The sequence below is a fragment of the Bacillus rossius genome, chromosome 15 (assembly GCF_032445375.1).
Source record: "Bacillus rossius redtenbacheri isolate Brsri chromosome 15, Brsri_v3, whole genome shotgun sequence".
Lineage (NCBI taxonomy): Eukaryota > Metazoa > Arthropoda > Insecta > Phasmatodea > Bacillidae > Bacillus > Bacillus rossius.
In genome coordinates, this window is record NC_086342.1 from 2,750,693 (window position 1) to 2,769,005 (window position 18,313).

The 18,313-nt window shown below is 41.5% G+C and overlaps 1 protein-coding gene across 2 annotated transcripts in view; it reads right to left on the reverse strand.

Moving 5' to 3' along the window:
* The window catches only part of LOC134539470 (DNA-dependent protein kinase catalytic subunit-like), a 99,077-nt gene that overhangs the window by 33,210 nt on the left and 47,554 nt on the right, over positions 1–18,313 (reverse strand). For both annotated transcript variants that reach the window (XM_063381532.1, XM_063381531.1), the window contains exons 26-34: positions 17,553–17,939; positions 15,353–15,545; positions 10,815–11,193; positions 9,117–10,320; positions 6,755–7,104; positions 6,517–6,645; positions 5,487–5,734; positions 3,352–3,580; positions 1,764–1,914 (exon numbers count right to left, since the gene is read on the reverse strand). In XM_063381532.1, the coding sequence (XP_063237602.1) occupies positions 1,764–1,914; positions 3,352–3,580; positions 5,487–5,734; positions 6,517–6,645; positions 6,755–7,104; positions 9,117–10,320; positions 10,815–11,193; positions 15,353–15,545; positions 17,553–17,939 (3,270 nt within the window). The remainder of the gene's footprint in view (positions 1–1,763; positions 1,915–3,351; positions 3,581–5,486; positions 5,735–6,516; positions 6,646–6,754; positions 7,105–9,116; positions 10,321–10,814; positions 11,194–15,352; positions 15,546–17,552; positions 17,940–18,313) is intronic.

Below are 18,313 nucleotides of genomic sequence, written 5' to 3' on the forward strand. Positions count from 1 at the left end.
TTTTTGTCGTGTCTACAGGTGTGAAATTTTTTACGTTTTTCAATAGCGTTGTGTTCTTCAGTGCCGGTTGTAGAAATGAAGCGTGTGACAGAACAAAAGTGTATATGGGGGAGAAAAAAAAATAACGCAATTCATCAAAACTTTCGACCTAAGACCTAACTATTCAAAAGAATGACGATGCTTGTCGTCTTCAAATGTTTTGGAACACCATGCGTTTTGTAATGTATGCACGTGTGACTTTTCAATTGCACACGTTGGAAGGGATGACTGTAGAGGGCACATTGAATTAAAGAAAAATGTGGAATATTTTATAGTCATGACGAGCAATAAATCCATATCGTAGTTTTTTCGCTACATCTGAAGAAACGAAAGTAACTAACGCAGAGTTATTGTTTACAAGTTCTGTTGTTTGTTTATAAGACAGTTCTTATCCAACCAGGATAAAAGAAGCAAATAAAAAGACAATTGTTCAAAAGTATAACTTTGCATACTTTGAATTGAAGGTTGAAAATTTCCTGTAAAATTATTGACATTTCTTACATATTCAGATGATTGTATTGTTCAAATAGTTTTTTTTTTTCCTTTGATTCATTAATTTTCATTGTATTCATATGCATAGGCCTACATTTTTCATTTTTTTTTTTTGCATATTATTGTCCTTATTTTATCTTGTGTGTGTTATAATTCCTCAGGAAAAATTTATCGTGCATGATTTACATGTACTTTTTCCATATAATTGTCATTAATGATGGGTGTGATTTGAGGTTGGCAGCTCTGCCTACAATGTGTCTCCTGACCATAGACAAAGCATCAGCAGAGAGTATGTGAACAGGTTCTTCAAGCGGCCATAGACTAATGACTGTGATACTGAACCTTAGTACACTTAAGGTGTTTCATGTGTTTATCGGTATACATATTTATAACAATGCTTATGTTTCAGTATAAAGAACTTCAGTATAACAAACTCAACTATTTTTTGGTCCCTTCATGTTCTTTATAGTGAAGCTTTCCTGTAACCTGAAACGATACCGATGGAAATGAAATACATCCACATAGGTATACCGAAATGAATCGGAAACCTAATACGACAAACAATATCACTTGATACAATACAAATAAAATGATTTGTACCCAAATGTAGTTAAATAAATAAAATGAAGGAAAACTACATGAAAAAGCATCACTGTGCTTCACAGGCTCCAGTCCCGATGGCAGTCAGCGCACGTGCTCGAATATCCTCGGACCACTCTTCATGTTGGCACAAGATTATAGGTGAATTACAACAACCGAAAAGCATGTCAATGCACCAAGTAGCAACAAAATGCAAGTTAGTACAACATGAAACTCCGAAGTGCAACTAAAATAATGATTCATTGTATTTTTATAAAACACTTCATTCAAATTAAAAAAAAAATATTTTAGTAAAGTTCAGCGAATCCAAAGAATGTAATTCGTATAGCATGTAGTTTGTACGTACTTAACAGATTGGAAAAGTGTATAATTTTTTTTTGATTTGCAATTGTTATTTGTTACTCTTTTATATTACAGCATTGATACTTCTTTTTTTTTTAGACACACAAATACTTGTTGATTTTTAATTTATTTTAGATTAATTGACATGCTTTTAACAAAAAATTATTTTTTAAAAGTGCAATATTTATATGTCAAAAAGAAACTGCTTCGGTGAAATTATAGAAGGTAGGATTTACAACAGATCAGAACTTGTAGTAAAAACCGGGAACAGTGTTTCAAACAGGCCTCACTCCGCCAGTTGCAGCCACAACCCGTCGTCCTGGGACTGCTCCGTGCGGGCCCGCTTCGCTGGCGTCACGGATACCAACTCCTCCGAGGCGTCGAGCAGCATCTTCTCCAGCACCAGGGCGCCCAGCGAGTACAGACCGCTCGCTCTGCAGGCTTGCCAAACATCACGGAAAAAAGTTTCACCTTCTGAATACGAAATCTGTACACACTGGAACCCCGATTTTACGTACGTTCACGGTTCCACGAATTATGTTCGTAAAATCGCTTCCCGCGTGAAATCAGGGGTGACAAATTTTGACTTTTTTCTTTTTGACTCTCAAATTAGAATATCAGAATTTCTGGATTTTATGTGTCAAGAGTCAAAAATGAAATGATGTACAATAAAATAAAAACATTAACTATGGTATTGAAACATTCTACCCTTCAAATTAATGTTTCACAAATTAAGTTTCCAGAAACAATACATGTATTTAATTTATTAACACAATTACATGTTAAAAGTACAATACCTAGGGGATAACAGAATAGGTATGAAGAAAAAAAAAATTTGCCTAGTATTCAGAATTTATCAGTGTTGACTTTATAAAATTAATTTATTTTCCTTAAAATCATTTTCCTCAAATATTAAATCCTAGAAATACTAGGAATTTAATGGTATTTGAGAATTTCATTAGCCCAACCCTAGCAATTACTAATTTTTACAAACTTCAATATGTATTTTGTTAAATGAACAAAATTAGAAACATTGTACGACTAAATCATCACCATTTGTGTCAACTTCATTTTCCAATACAGTGCAAAAGTTTATTGGTCCACACCTACATTAAATGAGGTCCGCAAAGACTCACGATGACACGTGTGAAGCGAGGTGTCGTAAAAAAAAGAAAAAGCTACAGATTCAGATAACGACGAAGTAGATAAACCCCCCGTAAAAATTATAACGAAGTTGAGTTTAGAAGGTCTTTAAAAACTTTATATGAGTAACAAAATAGATCATCATTTAAAAAAAAAAACAGGAAGAAAATAACAAAATGAAAAATTTGGGGGAGGGTATGTAACAGGATTCAGTTGTTATACAACACAATGAAAATGCTGGGGACAGGAAATCCCTGGAGAGGTGTTGAACATGCCTGCGCACAACACCCCGGGGGAGAACGTAAACGAGCGTGGCCCGGATCGTACCCGTATCATAACGAAGTGAGTTTCGAAGGTCTAACTTACTGCAAATGCTGAGCCAATTCTTTAAAAAACTTTCGATAGGTAACGAAAAAGATCATCATTTAAAAAAAAAAACAGGAAGAAAAGAAAAAATAAAAAATTTGGGGGAGGGTTTAGATAGAAAACATTGTTCCTTTTTGAAGTAGCTTGGCTTCTGGGTTGTAGCCGCGTCCTTGGCGAATTTTAACAGGATTCAGTTGTTATTCAAGAATATGAAAATGCTGGGGACAGGAAATCCCTGGAGAAGTGTTGAACATGCCTCTGCACAACACCCCATTAAGTCTCTCGGGAAAACGATTTCTCGAGGCTTGACATATTATTGTATCACAGGTTTTGTCAAACAAACGCAAGGGGGCGCGGCCCGGATCGTACCCGAGACCACGAGCCGGGGCTCCAGCCGGACGTGGGCGGTGTGCGGGAGGGCCATCTTCAGCAGGGTCTCGACGACGGGCGGGCAGCACTGCACGGTGGACCGGAGCACGTGGCCCAGCGCGGACTCCGCCCCGCGCAGCAGCGCCCGTCTGTCCTCCTCGCTCCCCGCCCCCCTCGCCAGGCCCGCGAACAGCGCCACCACCACCTGGCTCGCCACCGAGCTGTCTAGCTGCGACACACACGACACACACCGGCTTACGTTACGTTCTCCGACGCTTCCGCCCCCACCGATTACACCTGGAATCTCGGAACTGTCGATTCTCGAGCAGCTGTAAGCTTAAGAAGAATAATTCCACATAAGGAATCCTATCGTATTTAAAATTTAGGCCGTAAGAACTATCGATAATTTGAATGTAAAATAAGATTCACGTTCTTTGCCGCAATTGCGTATTTTTTCCTACGGTAAGCTGGAATTGTTTATGCAACTCGCCTAGCGCTAATATACTAAAAAACGCCCTAAATTCTTTTAAGATTAGATCACAACCTGCAGTCAACTATATATTTATCCGTAACAATGAACTAACCAAAGTTAGATAGATTTCTGTACTTGTGGGGATACCAATTATAAACTCGTTTCAAATATAACAGCTTTATTTCATAAATACAACATTAACAATTTTTCTCTCCAATGGTTAAAATAATATCTATCAACTTCATCGTTGGGAAATTATATTTTTGAGTTCGACTATGGCAACTATACAACATCACCCCCCTCCACAATTTCCATTTTGTTACATTTACTGAAGTGCCACTGCTACATAAAACCACATACGGAAACATCAATTTTGAAGTCGCTGTTAATTAATCAGGGTGGGTAGCAAACCTGTACTAAAAATTTCTTGACTTTTCCAGAGGGAAGGGGGGGGGGGGGGGGGGGGGGAAGGAGGTACAAAAAAAATCCCCCTTACCACTTTTGCAGCCAACGAAGAACAAAATTCCAAATTCGAAATTTTGACTTGTAGGCATACCACACTTAACTATTGCAATAGGAAACTATAAATTATTTCATTGCACTACTGCCAAGCAACGAAGTCAATGCACATGGTCAAAGTACTGATATAGGCACAAGTTGGAATGGAGGAAGAAAGGATGAGTACATGGAACCGGTACAAATCAAAATGTCTCCGCTTAGACGTTAATTTTTTTTAGTCTCATCATTAGGATTGTGTGAACACTAACTAGTTTTAGATGCAAAGCGAATATCAAACTGAATATTTTAAATATTCGCGAAATCAAATCAAACAGTAAGCATTGTTTTCGGCAAAACTGTTATAAACTTAGTTTATAAAATACAAGATTGAAGTAAAAAAAATTTTTCTTTAAATATTTCTAATGAACCAATTAAGTGATTAACCAATTGAGCCCTATTTATAACATTATTCAATAAAAATTATAAACCAACCATGCTTAATATTAGTATTGAGCATTCATTAAGCGAACGGAGTGGTAACTTTTGATTTTTACAATAAAACCAATTTTATTAAGACAAAACATAAGGCTACAGCTGGATAAAAAAAAGGGTGAAAAAAAAAGGGGGGGGGGGGGGGGGCGCAAATCTTAGGCTTCCAATGTTTTAAAGTTTTGCAAAAAAAAATGACATTAGAGGCAAAACTTTGCATCACTACCAAAGCTGCAAATAAAACGAATAGCAAATTTCCTAGCGAAGTCATAAACTATTAAAATGAGTTTTGATTGATTTGCATTGTCAAAGCTTCGCACAGGCCTACTAATCATTAAAAAATAATCACAGACCAAAAAATTCCTTGACTTATCTCCGTTTTCCCTGTTGCTGTTGGTAATTAGATAGAAAATAGTTACTTTTTGAAGTAGCTTGGCTTCTGGGTTGTAGCCGTGTCCGTCCTTGGAGTATAATTCACCGACGTTTCGGTCGACATTGCAGTTGCCATCATCAGGGAGCAGTTACCTACTGCTGTAGGTAGGTAGGTAACTGCTCCCTGATGATGGCAGACTGCAATGTCGACCGAAACGTCGGTGAATTATACTCCAAGGACGCGGCTACAACCCAGAAGCCGAGCTACTTCAGACAATGGCCGTGGAAGCGGGGCCGGGCCCACCTTGGCGAGCGCCTGCAGGGGCCTGATGAGGGCGGAGTGCGGGATCTCGACGTCGGGCAGCTCGCCCCTCCTGTAGGTGCGGTACAGTGCCACCGTCGCCTCCCGCCGCCGCCCGCTCTCTCTCTGCAGCTCCTGTCGCAGCAGGCTGCGGCCGACCTCGCGCCGGGCGAAACCCTCCCGCACGTCGCTCTGGTTCCTCAGGAACCTCCGCCTCAGGAACGACCTGGTGGTTTCCGGCCTGGCGAACCCTATCAAGAAAAAAAACCAACAATCATCACACTGGCGCCATGAACACACGCTACTGCTTTGACTTGGCCGTGTCAGGTGGTCTGCGAGTATTCTAAAAATATTTGATGTTTGTAAGTAATCCAATATTCAAATCCACATTTTAAAATTAATAATTTTGTTACTAACAGCTACAACAAGTGGAAGTCATACATAAAAAAATATGAATAATAAAAAAAAATGGATGCAACTAAAAAAAAAATTATTTAGAGTTTTGGATTTGCTTTCGCAACATATTACATACAAGCTTGTTTAATGAAACAAATAACCTGTAATTATGATTGAAAGTTAATAAAAATACTTCATTTTTATTTAAATAATCAGTCTGATCAACACAAAATTACCAAAATTAAAATTTTCCTGTTTTAAGAAAATGCATTGCCAGTTTTGATAAATTCCTGCATTTTACACTATTCTATCATGTTTTTTTATATATTTCTCTCTCTTTTTTTCTCCAACTTTTTGTTTTTGCATTTATTTTTCTTGAACTTCTATGAAATGGGAAAGAAAATAAATTTCATTCAATGTTTAAATTCAAATAGAAAAATGTTAGATATTTGTGAATAATTTTGTGTAAAAAAACCTAAAACTATCGCATTACTCACAATTGGCCGTCTTAATTACATTAAAAGCACAATACCTAAACGTCACATTTCATATGTGACATACAAATCTATGTTCACAGATCTGTATGACAACTGACCCCAGGAAAATGCCGGCTACGAGTGCCCAGTGTGTTACCTACCAAACTGCAGGTGGGACCTCGTGGTGTTCAGCTCCGACGTCTGAGAGCCACTGCCCAGAGTAAACAGCGTGCCACTGGAACTGGCCGAGGAGAACGTGCTGAGGCTGGCAACCGACGCGTCGGCTCCACCTGGGGGGGCAGATGACAGTGTTCAGCGATGTTCACTACCTCCACTACCTAGCGCACGCCGCGACGCCGAGGCAGCGAGGAAGGGGAGGAGAGGAGAGGAGACGCTCACCGCTAGCGTCGACGGTGGGCTGGAAGGCGAGGCTGGCCTGGGTGGCGCGCACCCCCGGGGCGAGCGTCCCCGCGTCCCCGCCGCGCAGCTGGCTGGCCAGCGTGTCGGCGAACAGCGGCGCGAGCGTGGCGTGCTGGGCGCGCCACGACACCAGCGGGCGGTACTCCTCGAAGCGACACTCGCCCAGGGGCTGGTCGAACATCCTGGCGCCGTGGTCGGCGGGCTGCAGCGCGAGGCGGGCGAGGCTCCCCGTCAGGAGCTCCTCCGTGGCCGGCGAGTAGAGCTCCGTCACGAGCGCCACGAGCCGCGGGCCCGTCGCCGCGGGCAGGCGCGCGTTGTCCGCCCAGAAGCTGCCGGCAACACAGGCCCACGCTGCAGCCGGCCAGGACCCTCCCGACACTCTCGTTTCAACACTAACTGAACAAGCAATCAGGTTGTTCGGTAGAATAATACACGTGTTGTTTTCATCGTGGGATTCGGGCGGGTGGATACTACTCCTGCAAGTAGTCATCTGGCAACACTGTCCTCTGGTAGAGCAGTGGACTTCAGGATGGCGCCGCGGTAAGCCGCTGGGTAATTTTGTCGGTGATCTGGCACAGTTTTTAAGTATATACACAACACAGGTATCCACAAATATCTAATGTTTCTTAAACATAACTACAACAAGAAGTGAGACTATGATCATCATCATCACAGGACTCCAAGAAAAAATTGGTTTAAAATACAGTAAACGAAATAGAGAGAAATACATAAACCTTAATCAAATAGGTATTATTTGTTACATTCACACAGACAACTAGTGAAAAGGCGAGAAAAGTTAAAGAATATAACAGAGTGGTGGAGGCATAATAAGAAACCAAATCAGAGAAAGCAAGAGATCTCTGCTTTTTGATTTTCTGACCTAACTGTTATATTGAAGTAGCAATGAATAATAATGTTGTTGAGAAGAATGAAGATAATGATGATTTGAAATTTATCAATCACATGTAACTTAATTACACATAATACACTGTAAAAATGTTCCCTCCCTCTCCTCCTAAATGCCACTTGGATTACAAAAACTAATAAAAAGATTCAGGTTATCTTATGGGAAGTTGCAAAACAATAAGTAACCACAACTAAACCTAAAATACTAAAACAATTATTTAATTCTAGAAGACAAAATAGGAACTCATTGATTTAAATACTTTTTTTTATGTATAACATGAAAAATTTACTTCCAGTTAATAAAAAGTGCCAGTAATAATAAAATAGGATCTTAAAAGACAGTGCATATGAACCCCATAACTGATAGAAAAGTTGTACAGCATGAAAATTATAGGGGACGTATATCTGTATACTCTGTATACTAGAGTAAACTGGGATTTCAAAGAATTACAGTGTATTATGTACTTGGTTAGAAATATGAACGGAAAGAAACAAGTACAGTGGAACCTCGATGCATGGATCCCGCATCTAACATTTTTCCGTATCAATCGTTTGTTTATTCTGGTCCCTTCAATAAGCCCACGTAAACAACGTTAAATAATCCCGTTTGTGTCGTTTTTGAATGTTCGTTTTTCCCGTATTGATTTCTCAAAATGTTGGAACGCACCTTTTGTTTTTCTTGTATCAATCGTTGAACAACTCAAGATAGATGCTAATGTACTTCTACAATCAATAGTTGTGCTTTTACCTCATCACTCGGGCGGTCTTTTTGTCTTGTTGGCAACACTACGCACGTTTTTTTATGCATATCTCGTCATCTTTGGTCTAATTCATTTTTGTTTTGTTTTATGTATGTACCTGTAAACAATTTTTTGGCACGTGGTCATGTGAAAATACGGTGCATTTGAAAGTATTCAGCAGCTACATTAAATATATTTTAACGTTTTTATCGTGACCCTGGTAATGGCCCGACCGAAAAAAGTAAAAACACTAGACGAGAGGTTAAAGATCGTCGAAGAAGTGGAGAAGAATCCTGGCGAGAAGAGAGTGGATGTTGCTAAACGTCTCGGAATTCCACCTTCTACACTAAATTCGATCTTTAACAAACGTGAAGAAATACGTGCGCAGGTCAGCAAATACGTCCTATCAAGTAAAAAAAGAAAGACTGGTAGGGATGATTGATGTACATATGTATTTTGAAATTAGTGATCTGCTTAATTTAAAGTAAAACTGATTTAACAAATGATCTACTATTATTTAAATTTTTTATAATGATTTTATGTATAATAAGCTTGGAAACCATTGCTTATGCATACATTTACCGAAGTCTGTAAACAAATCCCACATCTATTGTTTTCCTGCATGCATTGTTTTTTTTCTGGTGGTCATTTGAAAAACGATGGATAAAGGTTTCACTGTAAGTAAATCCCATTACCTGCATACAGTCTCTTGAATAGCGTCATCTGCGTCGACCAGGCCTCTAACCAGGCCCATCTTGCTCTCCTCAAACAGCTGGCGTCCTTCCGGTGACGTGTTCCCGGCGTACTCGCTGTAGACCCAGGCGAGGATGCTGAGCATCTCGCGCCGGCAGGCGGGCGACGGGTGCGACGCAAGGCGGGGGGCGTGCGAGACCATGCTCTGGAGCCGGCCGGCGTCCATGAGCCGGACCGCCCGGCCGAACGCAGCGAGGGCCGCCTCCTGGACGTCAGGGTCGTGGGACGCGAGGAACCGCTCCGCGTCCACGGCTGCCAGCTCGAGCGTGGTCTCCGGACACCAGCCGATCATCTCCAGGCACTTGGCCAGGTGCGGGCCGCTCAGCTTCAGCACCCGGGAGTAGAGGAGGGCCGCGAACTCCCCCGCCACCGCGCCGCAGTGCTTCCCCGCGGCGTGCAGGCACAGCAGGAACTTGTTTACCATCGAGGCAGACGTTCCCCAATGCCTCATCTTCTGCTTCGTCCCGTTCAGTAAGACTGCCGCGTCTCCGGTCGGCTCCGCGTCCCGTCCCACGCCCAGCGCCTTCAGCGCCATCCCCACCACCTCCGCACAGGCCAGGTACACCTCGGACCTGCTGGAATCCAAGTTGGAGATCAGCTGCTCGAGGAACGACGGCCTTGCGACGGCGTTCCACGGCTCGAGGCCGTTCGCCAGCAGGATCGCCGCCAGCTGCAAACCGGCAACAACATAAGTGGGGCTGTTTTCCTGGGGGCGTATCTTGTCCAACAACAACTGGTAGGGCAGGTCCAGACACGGCTTCCACAGCTCCACGATTGTTTTCACGACGTCCAAGTTGTACTTGAACACGTCGCGACGGCTGCTGTCGACGTTCCTCATGAAGAAGTCCAAGATCTGGCTGGCGAAGTGCCGCTCGATGTCGTTCGAGTTGGGGATCGCCACGTCCTTCCACTCCAGCAGCATCGCCACGACGTCCGTGAACATGTAGTTGATGTTGGAGCCGGCACAGCCGCTCAGCAGCACTCTCATGACGGGGGCGAACCAGAAGTGGGCGTAAGGCTTGAAATACGACTCACAGTTCAGAATGAGTTTCAGGATGAAAAGGTGCGCATTGCGAGGGTTCTGATCATCTTCCAAGCTCCTTTTGATCGCTTCCATCCAGCACGGCGGGGACGGAGGGTCCCCTTCTGGAACGAAACACAACAGGATTGCTGCCGAATCATACAAAAAAGACACTACATACATAGTACATTTTGATTAAGGGTAACGACAGAGTTGTCATTTGCACAAGATAAACAAGTCAAACTCTTCGGAACAAATAAAATAAATAAGGTAAGTATTTCTGTGTTAGAAAAAATGTTCTAAGATTGTAATGTAAAAAAAGAGTTGCACAGAACAGTTGCAAGATAATAAAAATTTGGCTTCAATGAATTTAATATTTATAATAAAAAGTATTTGGCAGTAGAGTTAAGTTTTGATTGAAAATCCAGAATAATTTCATGATTTTGATTGCATTTTGGTGGTTTGTGGTGTGTTAACTGGAACTTCGTTGTTACATGGTGTATTGACGGGCTTTTCTGCGTTATTCCGGCTTCATTGCAGTTCACCGCGTACCAAGAGCGTGATCACGGACAGCGCTACAGGACGCGGGCTGAGTGCCGTGTGCACGGCGCAGGCTCACCGGGGGGAGGGGATATGCCGTGCTCGACGAGGTGTCGCACCAGGCCGCACAGCGAGGGCATGCACTCGTGCTCGTTGATGCGGTCCATCTCCAGGAGCACCTCCAGGGCGTCTGCCCCTCCGGGCGCCGGCAGGGCCTGCCGCGACTCCAGCACGGACAGGGTGAAGTCGAAGCCGGTCACGTCCTCCCGCAGCGTGCTGTCGAACAGCATCTGCGTGCCCGTCGCCGGGTAGGCCACGCCCCCCTCCCCACCCCCTGGCGCGGCGCCCGCGTTGGAGCGCCGTATGGCCACCAGCTTCTTCCTGCGGGCGGGGATCTCCTCCCAGTCCATGGAGAAGGCCGTGTCGTGCGAGTAGTCCACTATCTTGCTCCACAGCAGCTGCGGCAGGAAACAACAAACTGACACACCCGAACTAACGAGTGCACGAACGTTTGAAACACACGACACCGAACGCAACTAACAACTGTCCAGTAACATATATAATCAAACAGCACGTAAATGTTCATCTCGACCGATAAATGTTTGACAAAATCACCAGGAATTTAAAAAAAAATTACAAAAAAATTACTGTTTTAGGAAACATTATAATTTTATTTTTTATTTATTTTTTTATTTATTTATTTGTATTTGTGACATGCCCACCGACAGCTAAAACACTTTTATGGTGGGCACGAAAAAAAAAATCCAAAATACAGAAAACAAAAAAAAAAGAAGCTTATAACAACACAGAAACACAAATACAGTAAACTCCCGGTATATCGCGCCTCGATTGATCGCGGAATCGGGTATATCGCGGGTCAAACCATGTCCCCCAGTCAGAAATAAATAATAATAATGGAATAAATGGTTGACAGCCGATTAGAATAATTTTGCGTTGTAACTAACAAACTAAGCATCGGGCAGAAAAAAGCCTAGGCGTAGAAAATGTCCGCAGTAAAATTCTAAACAAGATATCTCCGTACATTATTCCTCTATCTTGTAGGGTTTTCAAATTATGGTCCAGTCCAGCCCAGTGATATTTTCTGAAACACTAGTTCTTAACGTCGCTTTATCTCACAAATGAAGCATTGGACAGGGGACCTGATAAAGCCCACCGTCCAGCGACATCCAGCGTGACTCGGCTGGGGATTGATGTTGGATAGGCTTGGTTGTCGGGAAGCGCGGGGTAGGGAGAGGCGAGCCGAGAATATGGAGAGGTAGAGATTAGAGCGGGCAGAAACACGAGGGGGAGTGGGGGAGGGAATGTGTTCACGCAGCACACAGGCAGACATGAGTCACTTGACTGAGCAGCGTCGCTGCGTACAAGGCCAAATCAGGTAGTCCGGTGTTTAAAATTCCACTCCAGAATCTTAATTGGTACTTTACTGGACATCTGTATATAAATGTTTTGTTACAACTTAAACCTACAGACGTAATATTATTGGGTAATTCATTGTATTATACAAGTTCATCTTTTTACTTTGGTATAATGTTTTAACATTAAATAGTAAAGTAAATCGGCTAGCGTATTTTTAATCTTTGCCCAGGAATTCCCAGTGGTCCAATACTTACGTGAACCATACTGTACCACCTTTTCTGTGAGGTAGTAAACAAGTCCCGGAAATGTTTATGTGTAACGGTCTCCCGACCTTTAAACAGAGGCTGGGGAATATAACACTTGCCGATCCGAGCCACACACACTCAGCAACTCGACACAGCGTTTGGTGAAATAAGTAAAGACAAAGTTTAACACGGTTTTTAATACGGCGTCACTGATTGCGCTAAAATTAAATTGGCGCAATTTTTGTTTCCCACATGTGACCATTTATAATTTACTGTAAGCATGGATAATAAAGTTTAACCACTTGACACGATAGACGATTCTTTATTTTTTATTGTACGAATGCTAGAATCGTTTTTTTTCCTGTATCTGCGGCCTGCTTCTACAAAAGACAAGCTATCTGTAAGTAAATCTAGAATTTTTATTTTGTCAATCAAACTCGGTACTTTGCGATTCATATTCGGTTTGAAGTATCACTACGGCCTTTCTTTTTAGAAGACTTTGACCACAGAATCGTGTGTAACCGCACACACTGCACTTACTTTGTTACGGACACTGACGAAGCAGATACTGTGGCTAACACCACGAGACTGGCAGCAGCAGCTTGTGTGCCGCACGTGTGTATGGCGGCGTGTGGCGCGCTCGTAGGCCGTGTGACAAACTGTGCGCGGCACGCGGAAAAATAAAAACAATTCAACATTTAATATTTATCTTTAAAATGTATTATTTTTATTTTTTCACCCGTGTTTAGTGAAAACTGCGGATGCAAAGTCCGCACAAAGGCGTGCTTGCCGACCTATTAGAACATAGGCGGTTTTTTATGCCTTTTGACCTTGGTCACATCGAAACATCGCGGTTATGCAACAACGCGGGTAAAAGTTATGTCCCCCGACAACCGCGTTAAATAGGGAGTGTACTGTACATAAACAATACAAAGATATATAGAAATAAGAACAATAACAACTAGGTCATTAACAAAAATAAAAAACAAATACAAACATAATTAATACAGGTAAAATCAAATTATTAAATGTTAAGAGATATTGAAGGAAAAATAATATAGCTATGACAGACATAAATCAGAATATATATAAATAAACACTGTTGGAATTCAAATATATATTATTGTAATTTGTTATAAGTCTATAAATAATATCATTATTAGTAATAAGAGTACACAGAGTAGAGCGTAAGCGGGAATTGAATTGAGGAATTCTTAAGGCAGTATTTTCAAGAAGATAAGGGCATCTGAATTTATGAATGTAACAATTATGAACAAAAAGAGCATCAAGATAGGCCCTACGGTCTACCAGAGGTGTCCAATTAGAGCGTGGGAGGTTCCTTGTAATAATTAAATCTATAACTTTATTTCAGTAGAATTCTGTTATAATGCTCCTGCTTATAACTCACGATTTTTAAGTCCCAACATTTCCCCCATAAGAACAATTTATATTTCCTGTTCATACAGTTTCATGAATGGTGCATTATAATGTTTGCTTTTTTAAATTTAATATTTATTTTAAAAAACCTAACTATTCCAACACTTATCTGTGAAGTTTAACATATGATACAGTGGACTTAACCATTTACAATAATTTCTCTACCATAGATGTAGATTGTTCAAACAGGACTGTATGCAAAAACATAATGTTAAGTGTGCCAGAACACTAGCGCTACATGTTAGTGCTGGCTAACGCTGTGAAGTCAATATATCGAAGGTACGTAACGTTTGCAGTCATATGTCTGTTGGCATCCTTGTAATGAAAAAAAAAAATCCTCCCTTTTCATTTACATATATTTTTTCAGTTTGCCAACTATACCGCGATGGCAAAACAAAAGTGTTTTCTATTGCTGATAGAATTGAATTACCTAATTTAATTTGCAGCTAGGAACCCCAAAAAACACATGTTTATGTGGTGAAGGAATTGGACACACACAATTCCACACTAAACATTGACGCGAGTCATGAGTCAATTTTACATACATGGGCAGTGTGTCTTTAAAGACAAAGCCGAAAGCCTGATGAATTTTAAGAAAAATTGTATGCTTGGTTAACCAAATTCAAGCATCAAGTGTGCCCACAGTGTTTTAACATTATATTTACTTACACAGCTTGATGAGTCCATTGGTAAAATTTTCAAATACTGACTACTGACAAGTGCTAAATTGATATTTCCTGCTTATAATGTTTTCCTACTAATAATGTTTTTTTTTTTGCCCCCCCCCCCCCCCCCCCCCCCCCCCCCGCAGTCACCAATTGCTCCCTAAAAAATGTTATAACAAGGTTCTTAATGTATCTAAAATCTTAACTTTATTAGACCGAATTGTTACACCTGAATATTTATACATTCCAAGCTATGACCATTTAAAAACAACTCCAGGGACAAAGTCTTAACCAGCCTAATGCTGCATGTGACCATTCTTATGCACAAAAGTTTGTTTCCTTTTTATGTGCTCTTTTTTCTACAAGTAGCAGCCTCTGTATATAGTTTTACTAGTACATGAAAAAAGTTTAAAAAAAAAAAAAAAAAAAAAAGTCTCAATAATATGCAGCAAATAGATACTACAAAGATGTTTATTGTCGACAAATTGCAATATTATCACTAAGCAGTGAATTTGAATGGCACTGTTATTTCCACACTTGTTTTCACAATTGGGGCCAATATTTACTATTTTTAAAGCTAAGGCCAATACTACAATAACACACACACACACAGTAAAACTATACTCTCCTCGCGAGAGATATATCGTCTATAGCTGTGGAAGGATTTGGTTGAAAGACGTAGCGTCGTGATTGTTTCAAGCTGTACATTTCGTGCAGAATGTTTTACATAACTAACATGCATGCATCTATGATAACGTAAATGCTAATGAAAGCATGCAGGGATTGGGGTTCCAGTAAGGTTATTTTACTAGAGATTGGAAAGATGTTTACAATTGCCGAAATTACATAAACGCTTTTGGAGCTTGTAACGTTTCACGTGACTGCGAACAGACCTTATCTCTGCCCCTGGTTTCCGAGAACAGAAACGTGTGGTAGAACTTGAGATCGCCCGGCGTGCGCTTGCTGTTGCTGATGATGGAGATGAGGGCATTGTACGTCGCGCACTGGTACTTGCGGAAGAGCTCCGTCAACTCCGCCTGGTCTGTCAATGAGGCCGGCACGGTTTCTTGACGGACGCTGGACGCTCTGCGAACACAAGTAGCCAACAAAATTAAGGCCGTTAAAAAAAAAAAAATCTTCTACAGCTGAACCAAGTTAATACGAAAATCTGGCTGATCTGGAATAGTTTACGATAAAAAGTGTTTTAGTAAAAATTTTTTTTTTTTTGTATTTAAAAATTTGTTCTTTGTGCGTTGGCCCAATTATCAACATGTTTAGTGATTTTGTGCTTGTAAGAATGTGATTGGCTGTGTTAAATGATCACTAAATGCTTGTAAAGATGTATTCTACAACACACTCTTGTATTGAAGCAAGGGATGGGCCTGTCGAATACTCGAATCCCACCAAATCTCCAGTATTCTAAAGATTCGGGATTCGAGGGTAAAAATAATAACAAAAATTAATGAAGTGAAAATAGTAAATTAAAAAATTCAATGCTGGTAAAAGTTTACTAGGCTTATTTAAGTTTATCTTTGTACACCAATCCCTTACTTAGCACAAATAATGAATTTCTAAAAATGTCAGTGTTATTCGGAATCATGTATTCTGAAGCATTAGTCTCCATAAATAGCAAGGCTAATTTACTTAATGTGTTCCAAAATGAGTAAGAAATATTATTTAGGTAATATAAATGCGTAAAATAACACACAACGATAAATATGTCACACCATTTCTCTTTATAAGCCTACCATTGAATACTTCATATGACAAAGACTACACCACGTATCAGGAGAAGAATTTATTATCAGTCGGCTGGATGGCTTGCCCATCCTGGCGTGACCTTCAACCCACGTCGCGTACCCTTACGTGAACTTTCCAAACCGTACCTTTCAATAAAAATTATAAAATAACAATGCATGATATTAATATTGAACATTAATAACAGCAAATGGAGTGCCACATTTTGATGTTATTTTATGGAACTAACTTTATTCAAACTAAACATATACAAAACAAAAAAATAAACTAAATATTTTCATGAGCGAATCTTATGCTTTCAATGTTTTTAAAGCTTCGCAACAAAATGCGAAACTTCACATAAGACGTGAAGCTTATCGGTTTACGTGGTTGTATTTCATTTCCATTTGTATCGTTTCAGATTATGTCGGTTATTTCACATTGATATGTACAGTATGGTAACATTTACATACATTTCAGTTCTTTACTTTAAATTATTTCGTTACAAGTCAAACATTTGGTTCATTAAATCTCAACTCATTTAAAATACTTTAATTCATTATGATTGGTTTCTTTCGATGCTGTTTCATGTAATTTTACTTCATTTTATTTATTCAAGTACATTTGGGTACAAATAATTTCATTTGTATTGTATCGAGTCATTTTATTCGATGAATAAGTTATCGATTTATTTCTGTTAATGTCGTATTTAATTTCCATTTGTTTCATTTTCGATAATTTAGGTTGTTTCACACTATAATGTACAGTACAGTGCAAGGTAAATTGGCGCCCTAGGCGAAAAACCTTAATACCCCCCAAACCTCCCCCCCCCCCCCCCCCCGGCACGGGACACCCCAAAAAAAATTTGCCTTGCCTCAAAATACAACACGTAAGCCTAACATTTTGTCAACAATGAAATGCAAGCAGGCCCGTGTTTTTTTTACTTTTTTACTTATTATAAATCATAATCAGGTCACAGTGGACTTTAAATAATTACTTATATCAATATAAACATTCCAAACAGTTACAAAAATCCATTTCCATCTAGTTTCAATAATCGTTAAACATGTTATATGAGCTGTTATGTGTTGTGCTGCGCCGCCCCCAGCTACTTGGCGCACAGGGCGGTCGCCTAGTTCGCCTGTCTGGATGCGCCGGCCCTGGTAAGGTAACATTTCAATGCATTTCAGTTTTTTTTCCTTTGATTTATTTCGTTTCAATTCAAACCGAAGATTCCTGGCAAGGTCGAAGCGAGTGTTGGAAAGAGCTCTGACTGGCTCGCACAGGCCCGAGGTCGCCCCCGGGAGACGGGAGAGCCCGAGGTCGGCCCCGGGAGACGGGGGGAAGCGGACGCACCTCCGGCACAGCTCGACGAGCAGCTCCTTGCCGCTGAGCTCGGCGCCGGGGAAGGCGGCGCGCGTCACGGGGCACTCGGGCGACCCCAGCTCCGACTGGTCCAGCCGGCAGAACAGCAGCTCGAACACGGTCCAGGCGCCGACCCTGTCCGCCAGCTGGTGGTCTGCCTCGGGCCGCGCGGCGCTCAGGCACGGCTGCGACACCCACTCGCGCAGCTGCCGCGCATGCGCCGTCGCGAAGCCCCTCAGGCCCTCCTCGCAGGCGTGCTGCAGCATGGTGCGGCAGAACCTGAGCGCTGCGCCGAGCCGGCTGGCGGGGTCGTAGTCCCGGCTGGCGAACACACGGTACGGCACCTCCAGGGCGCTGCTCTGCTTCTCCGGGGGCAACCTGCAGCACACACCACGAGGATCAAATGTCTTTTCCACAGCGAGTTCCCAAAAATTCCCCCGATGAACCAATCACAGAAACTTAAAAACAAAATTTTCTTATAGCTTACTATATCGTGTTACTTATCACTGGAGACATGCAAAATTCGCGGATTCATTCGGTGATAGGCCAGAATTCAAACACATATACCTCTTAGATAATTTTTGCTATTGGCTTACTGTTCATCTGGACGAATCTCAAACAGTTATAAACCCTCAACCAAAGAAGGATCGAATCGCAGACAAACCAGCTGAGACGACTTACAAGTACGGTAGCCAATGAACTTGCGTTATTTTCCCGAGTGTACCGGGGTATGTGCAGTCTATCCTGAAGGC